At 44.7% G+C, this 24,245-nt stretch overlaps 1 protein-coding gene across 10 annotated transcripts in view; it reads left to right on the forward strand.

Annotated features, from left to right (window-relative positions):
- The first annotated feature begins 242 nt into the window (after window positions 1-242).
- The window catches only part of SEPTIN11 (septin 11), a 335,103-nt gene continuing 311,100 nt past the window's right edge, over window positions 243-24,245 (forward strand). For 9 of the 10 annotated variants that reach the window (XR_012802506.1, XR_012802471.1, XR_012802469.1 and 6 more), the window contains exon 1: window positions 244-436. Coding sequence is in view for 5 of the 10 variants with exons in the window: in XM_075606789.1 (XP_075462904.1) it covers window positions 410-436 (27 nt within the window). In the remaining 5 variants the exon portion in view is untranslated. Of the gene's footprint in view, window positions 437-24,245 lie in introns of all 10 variants that reach the window. The other variant, XM_075606783.1, reaches the window with a different exon arrangement.

Below are 24,245 nucleotides of genomic sequence, written 5' to 3' on the forward strand. Positions count from 1 at the left end.
AACATGAAAGGGGGGTGGCACATAACCCAGTGAAAGAAACATCCTTCTGTTTCCACACCATGGTTTATCACAGATTGCAAAACGGTGTAAAAACATTTTTATTCTCTCTAGGACAGAAGTCGATGAGGAACTCTGGTTGGTTGTTGAGCTTTTCCTCCCTGTTAGTTCCCCTCACCCCCCTTTTTCTGCGATGCACTGACCCTCCCCTGTGGTGGCCATGTTCCTCCAGCACTGGATGAGCAGCAGCAGTAGTGAGTGAGGAGGAGGAGGGTGGCAGTGCTGAGCCGAGCAATAGCAGCAGCAGCAGCAGCAGCAGCAGCAGCAGCAGCAGCAGGAGCAGCAGCATCTGGGAAGGATCGCATGGTCTGGCTGCATTGTATTATTCTTGCACAGCTTGGAAAGCAGCAGCATGGCAGTTGCAGTGGGCAGGCAGTCTGTAAGTATTTGCAATACTATATTCCTATTGCTACGTTTGCGTTGTTACATTGTTTCTATTTTTTATAAGATTTCACTGTCCTCTTCTTTGACTTTGATCCAGGGTTTCATTGTAACGTTTTCAGACTCGATGTGCGTCTGGGAGGGTTTAGCTCATCACCAGCACGTCTATTTAATGTGGAAATATATAGATCCAAATTAATCTGACCTTATTTCCTCATGATCTCCCCTTTTCAGCCCCCCCCCATATCTCGATCATGTCCTCCCCTCTCAACCATGTCCCCTCATCTCTCAACCATGCCCCCCATCTCTCAACCACGTCCTTCCCATCTCTCAACCATGTCCCCCCATACCTCAACCATGCCCCCCCATACCTCAACCATGCCCCCCCCATACCTCAACCATGTCCCCCCATACCTCAACCATGTCCCCCCATCTCTCAACCACGTCCTCCCCATCTCTCAACCATGTCCCCCCATACCTCAACCATGTCCTCACATCTCTCAACCATGTCCCCCCATACCTCAACCATGCCCCCCCATACCTCAACCATGTCCCCCCATACCTCAACCATGTCCCCCCATACCTCAACCATGTCCCCCCATCTCTCAACCACGTCCTCCCCATCTCTCAACCATGTCCTCACATCTCTCAACCATGTCCCCACATCTCTCAACCATATACCCACATAGCTCAACCATGTCCCCCCATATCTCAACCATGTCCCCACATCTCTCAACCATGTCCCCATCTCTCAACCATGTCCCCATCTCTTAACCATGTCCCCTCATCTCTCAGCCATGTCCCCCCATCTCTCAGCCATGTCCCCCCATCTCTCAACCATGTACCCCAATCTCTCAACCATGCCCCCCATATCTCAACCATGCCTCCCATCTCTCAACCATGTCCCCCCCATCTCTCAACCATGCACCCCTCCCCCCCATCTCTCAACCATGCCCCACTCGCCCCTCCTGCATCCTGTTCTATAAACCGCTAGGATTAGAGGATGACTATATCATCCTGAAAAGCGTAGGAGGGAGTTATATAAGACAGCTAACGGATCCAGAGCACCTGGGAGCTCATGTGCATGTATATCTGTATGCATGTATACTTTTATGTATATACTGTAGCACCAACAAAATACGCAGCACTTTACAACATTACAATAACATGACAGACAAGTGCAACAGGTAAATGGTAAAGCGAGACCCTGACCCCAAAAGCTTACAATCCATCTGGGTGGTGCAGAGGCTGAAGTTCTCCCAGATTGCTAAAATAATGAAGTGTTGAAAGCAAGTGAACTGATTAATGGAATTTGATTTCCTGCAATGTCGAGATGAGCAACAAAAACAAAATGCTATGTATTTTTAGAATAAAAATTGGTCATGCGTCTCTAGCAGTAAAGTCTGACAGCAGTGAGTTTGATTTACACACTGTGTGGTTTTCTTACGAGCAATCTGCATGGGTTTTATGTATGTGGGTGAGGAAAATAATTATGGTTAGTTCACTCTAGTGTGGAGAGAAAAGGAGAGAAATAGATGTTTTAGGAAATGTGTATGGTCACAGAAATGTATATGATGTTGACATATACTGTACTATAACAGTATGTTAAGAGGTGCCTAACACTGGTAAGAAGTGTGTTGATGGTGAGTGGGTTTTTCCGGTTACAATCTGGATAAAGATTCTAGTGTAAAGTGGTGAAAAACTACAGGAAAAAAGTACCGGTAGCCAAAAACAACACCAAATGAATTGTGAGATGCTAGAAAAAAAAGAGTGAAGTATAAATATTTAAAATAGTAATTGGGAAAATTAAAAAAGTAACTTTGTGTTTGTATTAGCAAATCGCTGCATGAAAAATAGCGATACAATGTTAAAACGGCATTTTATGATTGTGCAAAAGAAACATTGTTGCTTGGTATGTGTTGCTTTATTTACTGTCGTTTTCTGCTTTGCAAATTTTGTAAACATGTTAACTTATTTTTTTAATGTTATTAAATGGCCTTAGTACAGCCTTGTTTCCCAACCCCCAACAATGGAGGTTTTAATGCTATATTTGACATCCCTATCAATTGACATGGGGTCACTGGACCTTATTGTGTTTGTAGGATAAAAATCATCCGTATTCTATCGTCTGTGTTACTCCAGAAGGATAGCAGACATCTTTCCTTTATAAATATATATTCTGCTTCAGATGCTGTGGCCCATTTCTTTTGAAAGTGATTGATTTTCCACTAGGATATAAGAAGCGAGGGGGGAGACAACAGGGAGCTCTGTGTTGGCTTGTAGTACTTGGGCAGGAGGAGGTGTTAGGGGTTAGAATATAAGATCTGAAGGCATCTCTTTGTTGGCTGTAATGGCCGGATGGAGAGGCCTCACCCCCATCCCGCTCTCTGCTCCCTCCCCCCCCCCCTCCTCATCCAGCTCTTAGACAAACAGTTATCATTTCCTTTCTGAATAAAGACCTGGCTATCTGTGCTGTGTGTCACTTAGGAGCATTTGTGTATGGAATCTTAGGCCTTCATCCAACAGATATATAACAATCATAAGTGACTTCATATGACAAGCAGCCCTGCGTAGGCGAATGTAATTCTTAGTTTATTGGACTAACTGCTTACATTTAACCCTACATCTGCTAACGATATGTTAGGCTACGGGTTTACGATTGGGAGCTGAATTGCCCTTCCCCTACCCCTCAAGGGTCTGATAAAAGGAGGTGAACTTTGTAAATGTTAACTATGGGAAGTTACAGTGTGCTGATATACCATGTGATGGATGATTAAGCCCATTTTGGGAACTGATACATACACAACCCATGTGGTTTGTGTAATACTTCTTGTAGATGGAAGTCTAAATAACAAATGATTAGAGTAATCTGTCATTCCTTGCTCTCTCACAAACAGTTTCCCACAGTCCGATAATGTCCAGCCTGTTCCTAAGTGAACCTTCAGACAAACTACTATCCCGCATTCTTTTGTGGGGAAGTGTCACTTTTCCCCTATATATTGGACACTGAGTACTTTTTCCCAAATAAACGCACATTTCATCAATGCTGCCCACAGCACCACATACTGTAAGAGACTGAAGGGGTTTTCCTTCAGATCTCTCCTTGATCAGCGTGCATGACCGGAGCACATAGCTATAATTGAGGGAATCAATCTGTAAAAGAAAGAGCTTATTGGGTTGTGTAGCATTTGTCATTAATTCTTGAACAGCTGCCAGTGAAACGTAAACATTTTTATTTGGCAATCTATTTACATTATTGGTTTTTGTAGCACTTTGTTTTTTTGTTTTTTTTAGCAAGACTGGCCGTTTTCTTTCATTTAGGGCAAAAACAACCCATTTAACTGATTACTGTGAATATAATTTAATCTGGCTAAAGATTCAATATACTCTATTTGTATTTCAATAATGAAATACATTTGTACATATTTCTTGGCATAGAAAACACAGCTTATGTGCATTATTTGTATATAAAAGAGCTTGCTGTAAGCAATACCTCCCAAGTGAGGGCAGTGGCTTTATCAGACTGGCGTTACAGCTTCATGTTACCCTTCCTGCCATGTTGTTTTATCCCAGAGAGCCGTGATTTTCAGAGGGACCATTTCCTTTTCTAGAAAAGTTGAGATTGAGAGTTTAGTAGAAATCTGTGGCTCGAAAAATATTCCAGCAGCAAAAAAGAGACTGTAGAGGTCTCCTTGAAACGTGAGATACTATGTATCAAATATATGGATAGGATCAGGCCCATAAATATTTATGTGGGGTATACTTGCGGGGGTATCCAGAGGTAGAGAATAAGATAAGGCCTACCTGGCACCACTCATAAGAGCGTGCAGCATCCAGGAAATATAAATGGCGTAAAATTTTCTTATATGTCCTTTAAATACTTGGTAAACACCCCCCTAAACAGGGGGTACCCGGCGTTACCCGGCACATTTCCAGCTACCCGGACATTACCCGGACAAGCAACTGAGAAGTGGGCCCGGCACCGGGTAATACTCGGCGTCGGGTAATGTCAGGGTAGCTGAAAATCATCACATCACTTACCTTTCTTACCTTTCAGCCAGCGACGGACGACATCTAGGAACAGCAGCAGCGGTCCTGTGGCGGTGGTAGCATCAGAAGTGTCTTCAGCCGGCGTGGGAGCTGCAGGAATCCATTCCACAGCACCGCAGCAGGTAAGCAGTGTGTGTGTGAGCCGCCGGGGAACCATGTGACCGAGCAGGAGCGTTCTATTGGACAGCCGTCTGTCCAATAGGAATGCTCCATTTCCTGCTCCGGTCACATGGTTCCCCGGCGGCTCACACACACACTGCTTACCTGCTGCGGTGCTGTGGAATGGATTCCTGCAGCTCCCACGCCGGCTGAAGACACTTCTGATGCTACCACCGCCACAGGACCGCTGCTGCTGTTCCTAGATGTCGCTGCCACCCTGCAGGTAAGTGCCAAACCGGGTAACCGGGTAACCGGGTAACCGGCTGGGTGGAACTATTGATTTTGTCCGGGTCCCTGTTACCCGTTTCATTTTTTCAAAATCACTACCCGGTACAACACTAATCCATATGTTGCCTCCCATAAGGTAAATGACTATAGCCACACAGAGTCAGATATACCTAAATCGGCTTGAATTTTGGGTCTGATCGTTATCCTCCGGTGTGCCGTCTGTGAAGGTAAAGCAGAGCAAAAATGAAGAAACTGCAACGCTCCACCAAAGCGAAGAGGGACCTCGAGAAAGCGCCGTAAGAGCGAAACATGTCGGTCTAGGTGTCAAGGATCCAATAAAGCAGTTTTTTGTATCCAAGTCATCCTCCTTCTTCGTTTTGGTGGCGCGTTGCAGTTACTTCGTATTAGAAAAGTTCAGGGAAGTTTTTTTGCGGCAATGGGGAGAGATGGGGAGAGATGGCTTTTGAACATTGTTGTGTGTGTTGAGAGTCAATGGGATTTCACCTTGAATACCTCTTCTGCCAGAGGGAGCATTGTAAAGCAATGCGTGGCAGCAATGGGGTTTTTCTCCATAGGACATTCCTTGAATATGACGAGGACTGGCTCGTTTTATAGGGAGTGATCACATTTACCGCTCCAGCAGACAGCCCTCCACTGCCGTTCACGTCACTGCAGGCTGGTCGCGACCACGTCATCACTACTGCGAGTGATCGCATGGTCGTGATCCTGGAAGAGTGCTGCCGGTTTTCCAGCAGCAAAGGGGTTATTAATGAAAAGGTCATTGAAAAGAACTTTAGATATTGTGATCATTATCAAAGCTTAAATGTATAGTTTGTGCATTACAAGGGGATAGTGAAAAGTGGAGACTCATTTTGTCGGCCCAATAATTTCCCCAGAACATTCTTCTAAGTCAAATTCTTCAGTGTTTTTCTGACTTAGAGTAATATCGGTGTAAAAATCCTTTTTTGGACGCAATCCAAGCCTGCAAATGTGTTTTGCAATTTTTTTTTATATAGGATTGAAGTAGGGGGTCTCCCCCGGAGCAGAACCCCATTCATTTAAGCTCCGGGGACACTCCGGCTTCCGGAGATACTTACCTCCAAAGTAGGCCGCTCTGGCCGAGCAAGCAGTTCTTTAAAGTTTAACGGTCCCGCGTTACATGGGTCAATAGGAAGCCTCACCGATGATGTCCCTGCTACCTATTGGTCCGCAGAGCGCAAAATCTTTGAACAGCGGCCATTATGTGATCCCTGGCAGCCGAGGAGAGCAGCTACCGGCACCTAATTGGAAGTTAGTATCTCCAGAAGCAGAGGGTCCCCGAAGCTGAAATGAATGGAGTTCAGCTCCGGAGACCCACAGCTTCAATCCTACTGTATATTCAAAATTTAAAAAATTGCACACAAAATTGCCTCATTAAGTTCCTTTTTTGAATGTGCTTTTTTTCCCAGATTGTACTCTTACTTTCTATGGAGTGAAGAAGCAGAGGAATCAAAACACGGGCATTCCCAAGCAGGGAGTCAACATAGTTAAACGACTTGAAAGGATTCACCCTTAAAGTGATTCTTTTGCTTATTTACAGTACATATTTGGGGCCAGTGGGTTCAGGCTTATGAGCTACTTGTTTATCTGTTTGTGTCAGGGTCGCACCGGGGGCACGCCCTCTCGGCGCATCACACCGCTTACCTGTGGTTGCATCCCGCCGCAGCAAGTGACACGGCTGTACTGCCGGGCCCACGCCTACCTCACGTGCCCTCGGCACATCACTTCTGCCTTCCGGAGCGTGCGGGGAGTCCCACCTGCGCACGCATCTCGGCGCATCGCACGGCACATACAGATGCACGAGCCGCACGCTCGTGCACATCACAAACAAGTTAAATCCTACAGTGGCCTCAGCTGGGCTACACCTGGACTACATCCAGCCTTGGCCTATCACCACTCTACCTACATTTAACCACTCCTCCCTTCTTCTCCCTCATTGGTTCCCTTCTGTATTTATACTCATTCAGTCCTCTGTTTGAGGCTGAGCATAGACCCTTGTCTATGCACCGTGCTCATTTGCAGCCTAAGTACCTGTCTCTGTTCCTATCAGTATTTCTGTTGTGACCCTGCTTGTGCCTGACCTGCCTCTTCTTTATTCCACCTGGACCATGGTTGTTGAACGGACTTCTACCATATCCACTCCACGACATCGGCTTACGGACTACGACCATTCTACACTCTCCAACCCCGGACCACGGCAAGTATCCTCTACTCTCTCCACTCTCCTTCCCTGACCCAGCTACACATCCCTGACTCTGCAATCCGGACCTATCCCGTGGCTTAGGGCGGTGGTCATATATGTCCCCGCCTCAGCCCTGTGGTCCAGTCCAGGTTGTAGTGAGCATCCGTGACAGTTTGCGTAATTATGGCACCATAATTTCTTTACAACTAAAAAAAAACAAAAAGGGATATTCAGTTTACCACTTGATTTGATAATTGCCAAACAGTTTTATCACCAAAAATATAAAAATAAACCCCTAAAGCATTTGGATACCTTGGAAACATGAAATGTTAAAAACATATTTTAAAATATTTATACGTATATAATTTTTAATGCATCAAGCACCTAATTTTAGCATGTTAAAAATGGCACTGTAACTGTATCAATTGGGTCCTAGTGGACTGTGATCATTGGTATATCACAGGGGTGCGCAAAGTGGGTGGGGGGGCGCTTACAGAGGCCCCACACTCTTTCCCCAAAGCATTTAAAATAAATGCAGGGGAGCACACAAAGCTTCTGCAAATTCCCTAACTTGTCTCCAGCGGCTTCTAGTGACGCACCGCCATGGCATCCAAAAGTCGGGCCCCAGCTCTACTCCTCTGCGGGGCCCCCTAACCACTACAAAGTGGATGATTCTGGAGGTTCGGCCCTCTCAGAAGTCGGACGCAACTTTTGCATTTGGCTGTGGGGTCCCATCACTCCTCTGCTGTAGGACACAGAGGCCTTACCCCCTGAGGCTAAATTTTTAGAAAGAGACAGAAGGGAGGGAGAAATACATGGGAGAGTGGGGGGGGGGGAAGGGGGGAGAGTGCGTGTTGGTAAAGATATACATGTGAGGATGAGAAATACAGTACATGTGGGGAGGAGTAAAGGGGGAATATATGGAGTTAGAGTGTGTGGGGGAAGAAATACATGAGGGGAGAGTGAGTGAGGGGAGAGTGAGTGAGGGGAAGATATACATTGGGGAGAGTGAGGTAGGGGGAGAAATATATGTAGGGAGGAAATACATGTGAGGGGTGAGATATAGATGGGGAGTGAGTGGGAGGGAGATATACATGGAGGAGAAAGTGAGGTGGGTAAGAAATACATGGGGAGAAGTGTGGTGGTGTAGAAACATGGGGATGGAGGGAGTTGTGTGGGGGAAAGAAGGGGGCAGAGTGTGAGTGAGAATGGGGGAGAAATGGAGGGAGAGTGGGGCGAGAAATTACGTGGGAGAGAGATGGGGAGGGAGAGTGAGAGATGGTGAGAGAAAGAAAGAGGATGAGGGAGAGCGAAAGAGTGCAGGGAGAGAGCGATGGGGAGAGTGACAGATGAAGGAGGGGGAGAAAGTAAGATGGGGATGGGGGAGAGAGAAGAAGGAGGCGGGGAGAGATAAAGACGAGAGAGGGGCAAAGTGAGAGAGAGAGGGGGTGGAGAGCGAGAGAAAGAAGGGGAAGGTAGAGAAAGAGAGAAAGAAGGAAAGGGGGGTGGAAAGAAGGGAAGACCAGGGAGTGAGAAAGAGAGGAGTAAGAGAAAGAATTGGGGTAGTGTGTGTGTGAGAGAGACAGAGAGAGGAGGAAAGTGAGAGGGGGAGTGTAAAAGAAAGAGGAGGAGACTTGCAGATTCGCTGACAGGGGGAGGGGGGGGAGCAGGTGGAAAGTCTTGTCCCGGGAAAGCTGTCGGTGGCCCTGCTTCCACAACTGAAGGGTTTGGGATAATTACACCACTTGTTTCACATACAGGGCATCCCCCTTTCATTTGTGAAAACATTGGAGGAGCATTGATCAAAGTAGAAATCTTATTGTCATTACTGGGGTCAGAAAGGACACCCCCTGTCCCCTGCCCCTCCCCCTTCCCCTTTGTGACATATGGGGATAATTTATCAGAGAATCCTGGCCGCAAAGTTGGGGTCACAAATCATGCAAAAATGCTGCACCAGCTTTAGTAAAGGAGAAAATCCTATTGGTTTCAATGGAAATGTTTTTCCTTAGTAAATGTTTTTTGTTTGCCTTCTTATATTACCCTAAATATTAGAATTTAACAAAAGTTGAACATATAACTTTTGTCAACCTAATCTACTGTGCCACTAATAAAAATATAAAACAATAAGGAAGCACTCAACAATAATGTCTAAACTAAATAAACTAAAAAAAGGATGGCGCTGCTTGAGATTGATTGAAGATGTATCCAGGAGACTCAGCGCACCTCAAGGTAAAAGAGGAAAGAAAAAAAGAAAGAAAAACAGAAATAGTGAAGCGAGTTCACACAAATCTTAAAAGATTAGCTTACATGCAAGTGCCTGAACCCAGACACTGAAAGGTTTCTTTTTACTCCCCCACTCCCACACTGGTTCAGATGAGTTCCGAAGCCTTTTTCTTAAAACGTGCAACTTTATGTATAAATCAGGTAACACTCATATTGACAGTGTTATAATAAAAGAGGGACCAGCTACGAGCACTTGAATTTTCCACCGTCGATCACATTTTCTATTGCCGCTTCAGCCGACGTCCTGCGTCACTTCCGGTAGTTCAGTGCTCTCCAGATTCTGGTCCCACGGCAACCCTACGCGTTTCAAATGTGGTTTCTTCTTCCTCATGAGTATGTGTGGTAAGTCCATGTGTGACCTCCGAATATATAGACAGAGGATGAGACACGCACTCAATATCAATGGTAATAGAGGTGGGGTACTTAGCTGCCGGTGCGCTGGTCCTGGGGAGCTCCTGTAGTCCCAAATGTTCCAGTACAAAGAAGAAGAAGCAGGCACACGGTCTTACTCAAAAGGAGGTTTAATATGCCATAAAGTCCAACGTTTCGGCAGTGAAATACTGTTTTCACCTTGAGAAAGGCAGTATTTGACTGCCGAAACGTTGGACTTTATGGCATATTAAACTTCCTTTTGAGTAAGACCGTGTGCCTCCCTCCGAATATATCCCTGTCTACCGCGACTCTGCAACTAACTTTAATGATATGCTTTACAGGTAGAGATATAAGACCAGGACATCGGAGGTTAATAAGAACACGCAGAGAAATACATTTCTAGTACCCATTATACAAGTAACAAAGATATTATCATTAAAATTATACATAATTTTATGCATATACTAAATGGTTTTATAGGAAAAACTAGGGCGCTAACTCGTGAGAAGTACCAATATATAATAAAGGTGTAATGAGTAGTAAATTTAAAATACTACCTTCCCGATGACCCCTAAGGTTGCCTCAAACTTGAGACAACTAATGGGGTGTCAAATTCCTACTGCTCACCCAATGGGATCTAACCTTGATCCTTAGGAATGATAAACACAAAAAGATGGGGAGCGCTGGTAACAAAAACTGGTAAACACCAGCAATTAACAGATTGTAATATTTGTATCACTGAATAATGAGATTGATTATGAGGTATTGCTATAATAAAAACTCACACGGTCATGTGTGAATACACATAAAAAGTACTGGTTTCTTTTGGGGCCCTTATCCCAGTGTTCTCCCTAGTCAGCTATGGACAAACTCTGGATGTTTATCTTTGTGCACAGCCTCCCTCGCGGTCGCACCCTCCCGACAGGAACAGCCGAAAGCGATGGAGTATATATTAAAAGCCCGTATTTATTGGATAACAACAGAGTAATAAGAGAACTCACATGTAGGTCCTCATGCCACGGCTACAGAACTCTTCAGGCACACCTCTTTGTTCCTGTTCCCGTGTCCGGTACTACAGCTGGAACGCAGATCTCCAATAGATATGGACAAGGGTCCGAAAATATAGGTAACAGCAGAAACAATACTTTTTTAGAAAGGGAACGGAACACAAGGTGGAGAGAAGAATTGAGAAATTCACTAGTGGGACAAGCGAAATGTGCAGCATCCCCCTTGAGAAGGAAATGGGATAACGTTACAGACGAGGAAGCAGGGGAGGGAGAAAGACCACAAAAAAAGAGCCCAATAAAAGAAAAGGGAATTTTCAATCTTAGTTCATATAAACTAACTGAACAGGGAAAAAAACAGTTCTGCAAAAAGGATTAACTTTTTGCCCCAAGTGTAAACACAATTCATTCAACTTATATATATAGACTTAAATAAATATGTAAGAAAACTTGCAATAAAAAGATTTTATGCAAGAAGCATTTTTGAAACTAGAAATCCAATTGAGACTAATAATATGTAGAGAGAGAGAGAACTTATTTGAAATTGATTTTTTCAAACATATGTAAAAATTCAAAAGAAACATTTTTTTCCATCAAAGCAGAGGCAACTTTGTGAAGACATTTCATCAGCTTGTGAATAAAGAATTTGAGGAATTACAAAGAGGAGAGAGTAGAATAAAATAAAATGTAACGAAAGAAGAAAAAGATGCTTTACAGAATTTAACCGAAAATTCAGAAATAGTAATAAAAAGTGCGCATAAAGAAGGGGGGTGGGGAGGGTATTGTCCTGACAAAATACGATATGGTATGGAATAATTAAAAATATTGGGAGACATAAAAACCTACAAGCTCCTATCACAGAATCCTACAGAAAGATTTAAAACGAAAATAAAAGATCTACTTATATAGAAGGCAGAAGTAAGAATATAATTTCTGAGTCAGAATATAATTTCTTATTAATAGAAAACCCCAATGTAGCAGCATTCTATTTTCTAGCAAAATTACACACTGATCCCATAAATCCGTCAGGACGTCCAATAATTTCTAGAATTAATGCAATAAATTCCAATCTGTCACAATATGTAGATTTCTTTTTGCAAAGCTATGTACCAAAACTAAAATCACACATTAAAGACAGTACACACGTGATAAATCTTCTAAAAGATATTGAATGGAAAGAAAATTATTTATTAGTGACGTGTGACGTAACGTCACTATATACCAACATAGAGCATAATAAAGGACAGGAAGCAGTCAAATACTTTTTGGACTTTGATCAATCCTTACATAAAGATCATAATAAATTTATCTCGGACAGCATGAATTATATACTTAACAACAACTATTTTATTTTTAATGACAATTATTTTTTGCAGTTGTGTGGAACAGCGATGGGTACCAGGTTTGCGGCGATTTAAAAAAGCCGTCAGGAAAATTTGGAAAAATTTCTAACAAATATCAATTTAAATGACTGGAATTGAAAATTTACAAGTAATTTTAGTTCTGAAAAAGTTGAATTTCTGGACCTCTGTATTTATATAGAGGAAGGAACTGTCAAAACAAAAACATTCTACAAACCAGTAGATTGCAATAGCTAAATTTTATCCTCAAGTAACCACCATACAAGGTGGCTAAACAATATTCCCAAGGGAGAATTTAAACGTATAAGACGTAATTGCACAGACAGTATTATATTTTTGGAACAATCAAAAGTATTAACACAAAAATTTCAGGAAAAGAAATACAATGATACTTAATATTAGAAGCATGAACACAAGCATTAAATGAAAATAGAGATACATTAATAAACAATAAAAAAGAAATAAAAACAAACACTATAAAGATAATGTGGTAACTTTTATTACACAATTCAATACAGAATATACAAAAATAGAGAACATTTTGAGAAAACATCACCATATTCTTCAACAAGATCCCCTATTAAAAGACTGTATAATAGAAAGACCTAGAATGATATATACAAAAGCAGAAAACATCAAAAAGAGAATCACACCCAATATTCCAAGGATGGAGATAGTAGAAGGTAATTGGCTAAATAAAAAATTGCCTAACTGTTTCTTTAAACGTGGGAAATGTAAATATGGGAAAAATGGAAAATATTTCTTATCAAAACAAACAGGAGAACGTCTCAAAATAAAGAAGTTCATACATTTTGACAGTAAAGGGGTAATTTATCTACTAACGTGCCCCTGCGATCAACAATATGTTGGTCACACAAAAAGACGCCTTAAACCAGGAGAGCGCAATATTTTTCCCCTCTGCCCCCCTGCTGGCTGTTCTGCTTTCCGCACTCCCCCTCCCTCCTCCTTACTGTGGTTCCTGGCATCTGGACCTGCCATAGCAACGCGACGTCACATGACCCCACTGTGTTATTTGATGCCACGTTGCTATGGCAATGTGTCTCCAGATGCCAGCTGAACCCCGGCACTTAATTGAAGTACCTTCGGGAAGCGTGCTGGGCCTCTGTAAACCCCGCGCCCCCTGCAGTTAATCTCGGGGTCGCGCTCCCCAGTTGCGCACCGCTGCCTTAAACAACTTATTGGGGAGCATGGTCTTAATATTCTGAAGGGGCTTGAGATACTTAGTGTCTCAAGTCATTTCAAGAAATATCACTTCAGTAACCCAAAAGGTTTAACATTCATAGGAAGAGACAAAATAGAGTTAGACAAACGATGAGGGGACTTAGTACAGAAGATCTCGCAGAAAGAAACTATTTGGATCCATAAATTAAAAACTCTTACCCCAAGGGGACTAAATATAAGTATTGATTTAGGATGCTTCTTAACATAAAAATAGTTTGACTTTGTTTCCGTTAAGGATTGTGTATGACCCATGTCGGGATATGCATTAAAGACATAAATTTGTCAAATAACAAAAAATATATATTTTTGGAAAGAAAGCAAAAAAAAGTATATATATCTTTGGGAATTAGATCACATATGGATGTTTATCCACGTTTGGGATTCTGCTGCATCCATAATGTGGGATGATAACAGAATTTGTCCTTGTATATGCCTCAAAACATGTCCATTTGGAGGTAGATATGATTGAGGTATCTTTAAGTATCCTGAAGCTAGGGTCACGTTTTGAGGTATGAATAGCTTCAGTTAGCTTTAACTCATGTCTTCCCTCTTCCAAAGCATGACAAGTCCTTAATGTCTTTCGTAACTTTATTGCAGAAGTAGAAAACAACAGGAACTTGTATGTGTAGTGTAGGCAGAGAGTGCTTCTCTATGTGGAATGCTTCTATGAGGTTAGACTACGGTAAGACAGAAAGGCCTTACCAGGGGTGGATGCAGACAGGTCTGTACTCACTGTGACCTTAGGTGGAAAAGGAAGTGAGGGGCAAGGGTCACACTAAAAGTGAAGTGAGAATGCACTAACTGTCAGCAAGAACAGGGGGGGGAAATGGAAAGCCCATTAACTGGAGGACTGGAGATGTTGCCAGAGCAACCAGGGGTGTGACAGACTGGAAGGAAAAAGGGCTACATAATGTATCCATTCCATCTGCAGTGGGAGTAAAACTGCAAGGAAAGTCACATCAATTACAGGTAGCAGGCAGAACTGCCAAGGGAAGGGGGGGCTGAAATAGAGAAGGCAGACATGGGTATTTCTGTTCCATGACACTCCCCATCTGGTATCTGAAGATACCACTATATAACTGGAATATGTGGAACATATGTGCAATGCATAACAAAGATAACATCACATTCTCAAACAATGCAAGAGTCCATGTCCACATAGCGATGTAACACCGGCCTGTATCACTGGTATCAAGGTCCCTTGGCCAAGGTTCTTTGGCAAAGGATGCAGGGTGGATGCACAGCTCCAGGTTAGCTGGTTGCACCACAATGTCTTTGTGTAAAAGTCTCTGGCACTGTTTTCTTTTAGCCTTGTGAGAGAACAGTCTTTTTGTCTCTGTAGTTTTCTCTACAGAGTGCATCACCTCGTGGATGTGCCAGTCGTGGTATTTTGTCACCCTATCACCTGGCGTTTGGCGGAAGGAGATGGCCTTTGCTCCTTGCAGAAGCGGATCAACGCCCCTGGAAGACCGGTTGTCAAGTCTGGTCCAGTGAGTAGTGCCCCGTTTGGAGAGGCTTTCTGGTGCTGAGCATTGGAGCTGAACATTACCCAGATCTGGCTGGGTTTCTGACGGTGGTGAACACTAGATGATAGGAGGTGTCGGCATTTTTTACCTTCCTTCAGTGAAGGCGCTGGCTCTGCGTGTCCGCTAAAGAATCTCTTCCGCGTGAAGACCACAATTTGATTCTTGGTCTCCGGCTCCCTTTGTGGGTTGCGGCGGAGCGAAGTGAGCCTAGAGATGGCAGGTTCTCTATTGTTCGGGAGGCGTCCTTTTGGTGAATGGAATCGTAGTGGAGTCACCCAACTGCCTGGTCCGTCTTTGGAGAGCTCATTGATTGTTAACCTGGGAATCCTCTATCTTCCCTCGATGGTGTTTGCTTGTCGTCGTCCCTTGTTGTCTGGAACGCTGTGCACCGTAGGTCATCGGTGCATTCCTCTTGCACGAGAACATCTCCACGTAGTTTGGTGAAACGCTTTTGTGTCTCTTTGTTAACTGCCATCAAAAGGTTATTTTCTCCCTGGACGTAAGTTATTTATTTATAAAATATTTTACCAGGAAGTAATACATTGAGAGTTACCTCTCGTTTTCAAGTATGTCCCGGGCACAGAGTAAAACAAATAATACATGGTTACAAGTACAGTTACATAAATGAACAGGGTATACATTATATACAAGACATTGCGTGCACAGTTAAAGAAAATATATATTATGAGCGTATGAAACAGTTACAGACCAGGTTAAAATGTGAGACAGCCTTAGATTTGAAAGAACTTAAACTGGTGGTGGATGTGAGAGTCTCTGGTAGGTTGTTCCAGTTTTGGGGTGCACGGAAGGAGAAGGAGGAACGTCCGGATACTTTGTTGAGCCTTGGGACCATGAACAGTCTTTTGGAGTCTGATCTCAGGTGATAGGTGCTGCATGTGGTAGGGGCGAGGAGCTTGTTCAGGTAGCTGGGTAGCTTGCCCATGAAGAATTTAAAGGCAAGACAGGAAAGGTGAACTTTGCGCCTAGACTCTAGTGTTGACCAATCTAGTTCTTTGAGCATTTCGCAGTGATGTGTGTTGTAGTTGCATTGGAGAACAAAACGACAAATTGAATTGTAGAGGGTGTCAAGTTTGCTAAGGTGGGTTTGAGGAGCCGAGCCATATACTATGTCTCCATAGTCAATAATTGGCATTAGCATCTGCTGTGCGATACGCTTTCTGACCAGGAGACTTAGGGAGGATTTGTTCCTGTAAAGTACCCCTAGTTTGGCATAGGTCTTGGTTGTCAGGGTATCAATGTGCATCCCGAATGTTAAGTGGGAGCCAAACCATAAGCCCAGGTATTTAAAACTAGTGACAGGTGTTAGGGTGGTGTTAGCGTTGGTTCGAATCAGGAGCTCAGTCACTGGAAGCTTTACAAATTTAGTCTTGGTCCCAAATACCATTGTTACAGTCTTGTCAGTGTTTAAAAAAAGTTTGTTTTGGGAAATCCAGTTTTCGAGTCTCAAAAAGTCAGACTGAAGTATGTGTTGAAGGTCAGAGAGGCTATGGCTGTGTGCATATAGGATTGTGTCATCTGCATACAGGTGTATTGAGGCTTCCTTACAAGCTGTGGGAAGATCATTAATGAACACTGAGAAGAGTAGGGGCCCCAGAACAGAACCTTGCGGGACACCACAGGTGATATCCAGGGGGTTGGAGTTAGAGCCTGAGATGGACACATGTTGGGATCTTCCTGATAGGTAGGACTGAAACCAGTTTAAAGCATGCTTCCCTATTCCAGAGCTCTGGAGTTTGTTAAGCAGGATAGCGTGATCAACTGTGTCAAAAGCCTTTGCAAAATCTAGGAATACTGCACCAGTGAGTTGTCCCCGTTCCATTCCACACTGGATTTCATTGCAAACTTTTAGCAGGGTAGTTACGGTGGAGTGTTTGGGACGAAACCCAGACTGGAATTGGCTAGGGAAATTTGTCTTTGTGTAGAAATCGCTTAATTGGGAGTGGACACATTTTTCCATGACTTTGGATAGAATTGGGAGAAGTGAGATTGGCCTGTAGTTTGAGACAGTGTTTTTGTCTTTGTTTTTGTCTTAGGGATATGGCCTGCAGACAGGATAGAGTTGACTATGGACGCAATTGGTTTGGCAATGGCTGGGGCACCAAGTCGTAGGAACCTAGATTGTAGTAAGTCGGGTCCACATTGGCTGCTTAGTTTTAGTTTGAGGAGCGCTGGTATAATCTCCTCTTCAGATACTGGGCCAAATTGAAAATTGTGGGCAGTGTTGGGAGGGGGTGGGACTGTAGGGATACTCCCAGGATGAGATTCATGTTTGGGGTTTGTGCTGCGTTTCGCTAATAAGTTAGTGGCACACCCCACAAAGTAATCATTGAATGCATTTGCGATGTCAGTGGGGTTTGTCAGAGTAATATCCCCCTTAGTGATATTACTTGGTTGTTGATGGTTAGGAGGCTGGAGTATATTGTTGATAACCTTCCAGAAGTTAGCTGGGTTTGATGTATTCTGGTGGAGATTGTCAGAGTAATATTGTGCTTTTGCATGCCTTGTTTGCCTTGTGCACATGTTCCGCATGCATCTGTAGTGATTGAGATCCTTGGTAGTGCCAGTTACTTTGTAGCTTTTCCACAAGGCATCCCTGAACTGGTAGAGTGCTATAAGGTCAGGTTTAACCCATGGAAGGTGGGCCCCCCATACCCTTGTTTTGCGTACTGGAGCATGGGTATCGCAGAGTTTTTAGAACTCGGATTGGAAATAGTCGAGCGCAGAATCAGGGTCGGGAATTAAATCGATTCTGTGCCATGGGCAGTTGGTAAGGTCATCCAGAAACTGTTGTGGGTTAAAGTTTTTAAATGTTCTAGTGAGGAAAACTTTAGGGCTTGAATGGGGCGGTTTAATTTTCCTTACACAGTACACTATTGCATGGTCACTGAAAATATCAGGAAGGATGCCAGAGGATTGGATTCTGCTGGGGTTTGAGGAGAGAATCCAGTCTAGCAAGGAATGGTTATGCGATTTCAGGTTTATCCGTGTGGGTTGGGAAATGAGTTGCGTTAGGTTAAGTGACTTGAGTTGTATCTGGATTTTGTGGTTTTTAGGGTCAAGCCAATTGAAGTTGAAATCCCCAAGAACTAACAGCTCACTCTTCTCATTCAGAGAGGAAATGGAGCCAAGAAATTGGGTGATATCAGTCAAGGATTGTAGAGGGGCTTTAAGGGGGCGGTAGATGCCAGCAAGCAAGATGGGCTTAGAAAAGGGGAGGCAGATTTTGCCAACTAGAATTTCAAAAGAGGGTGGGCTTGGTGGGCAATTTAACAGTGTAAATTGTAATGTGTCTGCAATATAAAATAACACCCCTCCTCTTCGCTTTTACCTATCTCTCCTAAAAATGGAGTATCCCTGAATGGCAATATTTGCATCAGGAGTTTTAGGGGATAGCCATGTTTCTGTAAGAACGATGGCTTTGGGTTTATGCATAAGGCACCATGCCCTTAGTTCGTCCAGTTTGGCCAGCAGGCTCTGGATGTTTATATGGGCGACAGATAGCCCTTTTTGGAATTTAAAGGTGGAATTCTCAGGGGCATGGGACAGAGCTGAAATGGGAGGACCTGGGTTAGGTTCAATATCACCTGCTAAAGAGAGTAATAGTATGAGTAGAAATTTGGTTAGTTGTTTGCAAGTTGTAGATTTGTGGTGTTTGCCATTTGAGTGAGCAGTGGTTGGTGTGCTAGTTTTTAGAGTTCTCCACCAACATTCAGTAGATAGTGCAAGGCTTCTGAGTAGTCCAGGGTGTATGGTGATGTTGGGTGTGGGCCAGGATGGAGGAGTTTGTAGTGGATAGAGGGAGTAACATCTCCATGAGGCCAGGAGAAAGAAAAAAGTTCAAATACATAGCAGGTTCATGATGGCAGAGGTAGGCAGTGCTGCAAGGAGCTGTTGTGAGCAGAGTGAGTGTGAGCAGACTAACAGCAGGTGTGTGCCTGTTCCTTGTCAAATGTTTAGCTGTATTGCAATGCTAGAGTCAGTTCAGGGTTTCAGTGTATTGTGCAGTCAGTTTTGGGAGAGACTGCAGTAAATAAGTTGTAAAGGGGTGGGGGGTTGAAATAGGCAGGTTAGCAAGCATGGGATCATAGTGTGAACTGAATAGCTTACCGTTTGTTGTCTTGAGTAAAAGAGTGTGCAGTAGATCCAGTCCCCAGTCACCTCTAGTCAAACTATAGTCTAACTGTATTTATCACTTAAAAAGCTCACTTTAAATGCCTCACTGTCTAATGCAGTTCCTGCAAAAATGCAGGAAAGGTGTTGGTATTATACAGATAAAGCAGTCACATGACCCTCCCCCTCCCCAATAAATCAGCTTGTTCCAGTTGGTCAATTAACAGCACAGAGTTAAGAGGGAGAAAAAAAAAAAAAAAAACACTTTTTAGATTCAAACATACTAACTTATATCAATTCTACAAGGCCAGAGTCAGTCTTTTACACAGGATTTGCACATCAGGAACATACTTATATCAATTCTACAAGGCCAGAGTCAGTCTTTTACACAGGATTTGCACATCAGGAACATACCTATATCAATTCTACAAGGCCAGAGTCAGTCTTTTACACAGGATTTGCACATCAGGAACATACTTATATCAATTCTACAAGGCCAGAGTCAGTCTTTTACACAGGATTTGCACATCAGGAACATACCTGTGAAGAGAATGCAATTAGATCCATGTCATATCAGCTGAGGTTATTGGTCTTGCATGAAGAAAGTGAGTATATTAACTATAGTCTAACTGTATTTATCACTTAAAAAGCTCACGAAGAACAGTCTCTTTTGCCCTAGTAAATCCCTTTATGAGATGTCTCTGTGATTGTCTCTTTTTAGACGTGTGAGAGGACAGTCTTTTTGACACTGTGGCTTCACCTGTAGGGCACAATCTTTTGCGGCTATGCCAGCCGTGACAGCTGGCTGCTTTGTCGCTTGATACTCTGTGGAGAGGAACAACTATACGTCTTAGCCGTGCCACTGCTCGCGGGAGGAGCGTGCGATTGTTTATTGTCTTTTGGACGATCCCTTTGTCGGTCACCCTTTGGGAGGTTACTTTCTTCCTTCAGTGGAGTCGACTCGTCATCCTTGGTTATCTGAACCGCTAAGTATCCTAGGCCATTGTCACATCCCCCCGATGTGAGGATGTTTTTGTTGATCTCAGGGGTATGACCTTGTATTTTCTCTTCACTTGGCCTTTCTGTCACTTGGAGATAGCCAAGACATGGTTCAGAGAGAGATGTGTGCCCACATATTCTGTTACCACCGTTCTGCGGGCGTCAACATAGTCTTGTCCGTGCTCTTTGTCAGTGCACGCATTGCCCACTATCACCCATCCTAGGTCAAGTCTTTGGGCGTATGGCACGTTGTGGTGTCCGTTATGCTGTTTACGGACTTTATGTACCCTCATGATGTCCCTACCGAGCAGCAGCAAGATCTTGGCGCCTTCTTCTACCGGCAGGATGTAGTTGGCTATTCCTCTGAGGTGCAGGTAATGGCGTGCCACGTCTGGTGTGGGAATCTCGTCCCTGTTTGTGGCCATGTGGTTGCACTCGATGAGTGTGGGGAGAGCTATCTTCACTCTGTTATCCACTGAACATATGACGTAACCGCTTGCTCTTCTCCCTGTTGACTCAGTTGACCCTGCACAGGTTCTGAGGGTGTAGGGTGAGGCATTGTCTTGTAAATTGAACAAGTTGAAGAACTCCGTCTTCGCCAATGATCGGTTGCTTTGGTCATCGAGGATTGCATACATCTGAATAACCTTCTCAGGTTGTCCCTGGGGTGCACTGCGACAAGGCATATTTTGTCGCAGGACATTTTGTCGCTTTCTTTTCCGCAAACCTCGGTGCGCTGAGATGTGACGGATGTTGGCTCCCCTACTTCCGCCCCGCCATGCTCTGCTACGGAGGATGGGTTGTTGAGTTGGTGGAGTGTCAGCGCCTCTGGATGTAACGATGCTTGTCACTTTCGCACACTGTACATTTGATTTCTTCTTTACAGTCTCTGGCTAGGTGAGTCGTGGATCCGCAGCACCTGAAGCAAACTCTGAATTCTCCAAGTAACCTCTTGCGTTCTTCTAGGGACTTCATCCTGAACCCAAAGCACTTGTTAAGTGGGTGTGGCTTCTTGTGTATGGGACATTCCCTGTTTGGGTCCCTCGGTTCCTTGTCTCCGGCGACCGACTGATCGGGAGTAGTTTGGGTCATGGGAGGCACGTCCGTCCTGTGATGAGTGTTTGAGTGTTACCGTATCTCGCCACTGGTCTCTCATTCCTCAGGCTGCTTACACTGTGTGTGGTTTGCGCACCTAAGATGAAACTGGGATCGTTCCTTGTCCTTGCCGCTTCGCGGATGACGCTCAAGAAGAATGAGAATGGGGGGAAGGTGACTTGCTTCTCCCTTTTGTATTTGGAGCCTTGTGAAATCCATCTTTCTTGGAGGTTGTAGGGTAGCTTCTCCAAGATGGGTCTCACTCCACGAGCTGAGTCCAAGACGTTGAGACCTGTTAAGGAATGGTCTTTCCTTGCGAACTCCAGTTCTTGCAGCAGGTCCCCGAGCTCTCGTAACTTCGAGTAGTCTTTAGTTGTGATCTTGGGGAAGCTGTCGACTCTTTTGAAGAGAGAATCCTCGACTGCTTCTGGGCTACCATAGCACTCTTCTAGCTTTTCCCACACTAGGTCAAGACCTACTTGGGGTTGGTTCGCGTTTGCCGCCCGAAGTCTCTTCGCGTGCTCCCTGGATTAGTTCCCCAGGAACTTGAATAGCAGGTTGAGCTCTTCCCTTGCTGAGAAGTCCAAGCTGTTGATTGCGTCTTTGAACGTGAACTTCCACGACCGGTAGTTCTCAGGGCGGTCGTCGAAGCTGATGAGTCCTGTTTGCACCAGGTCACGCCAGATCATGTAGTTGGCTATGTCTGTCAGGCCTGAGGCATCGGCGCGTTGGTCGCGTTCTGAGGTAGTTGCTGGGATGGTCCGTGCGGTCGCCTCTTCCTTGGCGTGGATGCGTGGTGACTGCTGGTCAGTGTGAGGGGCTGTGTTCTCCCGTGTGGGTGTACCTGGATTGCGAGCCTGTTGTGGCGCATCCATATGCGCGCTGGCGTGTGGATCACTGTTGTGGCTGTGGCTATCCCAGGCAGCATGTACCATTGAAGGAACAGCGTCTTCTCCTCGTGGACCTAGCAAGTCTTCGGTGTCTGTGGAGTCACTCCTTCCATGTTGAGATGGTGCTCTAGTGTTTACACTGAAGAGGCTCCTTACGTAGTCTTCAGTGCGTCGGGCTGGATCCTCTGAGGCTATCCGTTTGTACGGTTGCTCCTCGCCACCCTGTCTCGCGGCTGCTTCTAGGACTTCAGCTTGGACTATGGCGGCTGCGGCTTCCTTCTCTTGATTTAGGGCCTCTAGGTTGACGTCCATCTCTGCCTTTTTCCATGCAGCGGTGGCAGTGGCTGCAGCGGCTGTGGCAGCGGCGGTGGTAGCGGCGGTGGCAGTTGCTGTCTGCTCCTCCTCTTCTAAGCGGGCCCTTTCTAGTTTCATGACTGCTTCTTTCTGAGTGTATGCGGCCCTGGCACGTGCGGCCTCTGCGGTGGCTCGCGCCTTGGTGGCGTTTGCGCTTGCACTTGACGCGTGAGATTGCGCTGATCTTGCTGACCTTGATGAGTGCCTGGATGCGCTGGAGCGCTGTGATGCGGTTTCCAGCAAAAGGTCCTTTCTCCTACTCTCAGCCTCCGTGATAGTGGTACGCACGCGGCTGTCTCGTGTCAGGTCAATGTTACTCTGTAAGTCTCTTTCTTGTAAGCTTTCGCTGGTGTTGGCCCTGGTCAGGTAAGTAATGTATGCAGGTTTTCAAATTTGAGCGGAGCGCTGTGTGACTCGTGAATATGAAAAAGAAAGTAAATATAATAGTGCAGATGGTACAACAATGATGGTCTGAATATAAATGTTCTCTGTAATAGTTGTACTCACAGATTATAATATCAAATATAGGCGTATCAGAGACCCTTCTCTCTCTGATGGGAGCCCTTTAATGGATACCCCTCAGAGTGGTGTCTTGATACAGGAAGCTTGTAGTGTAGATAGTCAATTATTCTCCCAGGGGTATATGAAAGTAAAAGAGAGAGCGCACAATAGAGTAGTATAGTCTAAATTGTATTAGCAGCAATCGATTAATATATGTATAATACACTCACATTTTGAAATATAATAATGTTCGAGGGAGAGGACAGCTGTGGATGGAGAACGCCGGTTTCTCCAGGAGCGGCGGAGCCCTTCCACATACGTCACGGATACCCTCGTCACGTCCTGTGTCGTCTTGGGTCAGGGCGGAAGAGGCTGTCTGGTGTGTCCGTCTCCTGATGGTTTGCCAGCAGTTGTCTCTGATAATCTCCTCAGCACAATCACCTCCCACAGCGGATCGATTCTACGCGTTTCGCTGTGGCTTCTTCAGGAATCGAATCGACATTTATATTCAGACCATCATTGTTGTACCATCTGCACTATTATATTTACTTTCTTTTTCATATTCACGAGTCACACAGCGCTCCGCTCAAATTTGAAAACCTGCACAAGAACCATCTGGACCTGGACAGTCCGCCTTAAGGGTGTAGAGCTGCTTTTTTTTATTATTGTATTGCACATTAATATTTCTATATATTTTTTCACACATTGGTGAAGGTCACTAAACACAATTTGTGTATTCATTATTAATTGAACATCACTGTCACGTATATTGTATAATTATTTAATTATTTAATATTCACTTAGTTTTGAGAAGCGCCCGTTTTTTATTTTTTGTCTTTGCAAGTAATGTATGCCTCTGACAGCTCTTGATAACGCGAGTGATCAGTCCTTAATTGCGTTATTGCCTGCTCGAGCTGTTGCGCATAGTTGCCAACACTAGTAACATTGCGTATTCCCAGTGTGGTTGTTTCCCAGGCCAACTCTAATTTAGCGCGGTGCGCTTCAATGTCAGTCTCATATTTTTCGCGGGCCTTTTGTGTCAGTGTGACTGTCCATTTAGGCCTTGCGTCTGCCTGCGCCTGTTGCAGTTGCGCAGCGGTCTCTATGTCTGAGTGATCACTCTCCTGCGTGATATCTTGTGAGGCTCTGAGTTCTGCCATGCTGTAGGTGTGTGTAGGCCTTTAGCCAGTGCGTGTGGCGTGCGGTCTTTTACCTGTGTCAGCGATGGGCGTCTGTCTCAGATGATGCCGAGCGGTGTCCTGCAGCATGCAGCGTAGGGGTAGCTGTACTCACAGGTGTCCAGTGGCTCTGACCCGTGTCCTGGCGGGTGTCCGGTAGCATGGCCCTTGATGGCGCTAGCCGTGGGGACGTGCGCAGGGGTAGGTGAGATG

This window comes from Ascaphus truei, chromosome 1 (assembly GCF_040206685.1).
Source record: "Ascaphus truei isolate aAscTru1 chromosome 1, aAscTru1.hap1, whole genome shotgun sequence".
Classification (NCBI taxonomy): domain Eukaryota; kingdom Metazoa; phylum Chordata; class Amphibia; order Anura; family Ascaphidae; genus Ascaphus; species Ascaphus truei.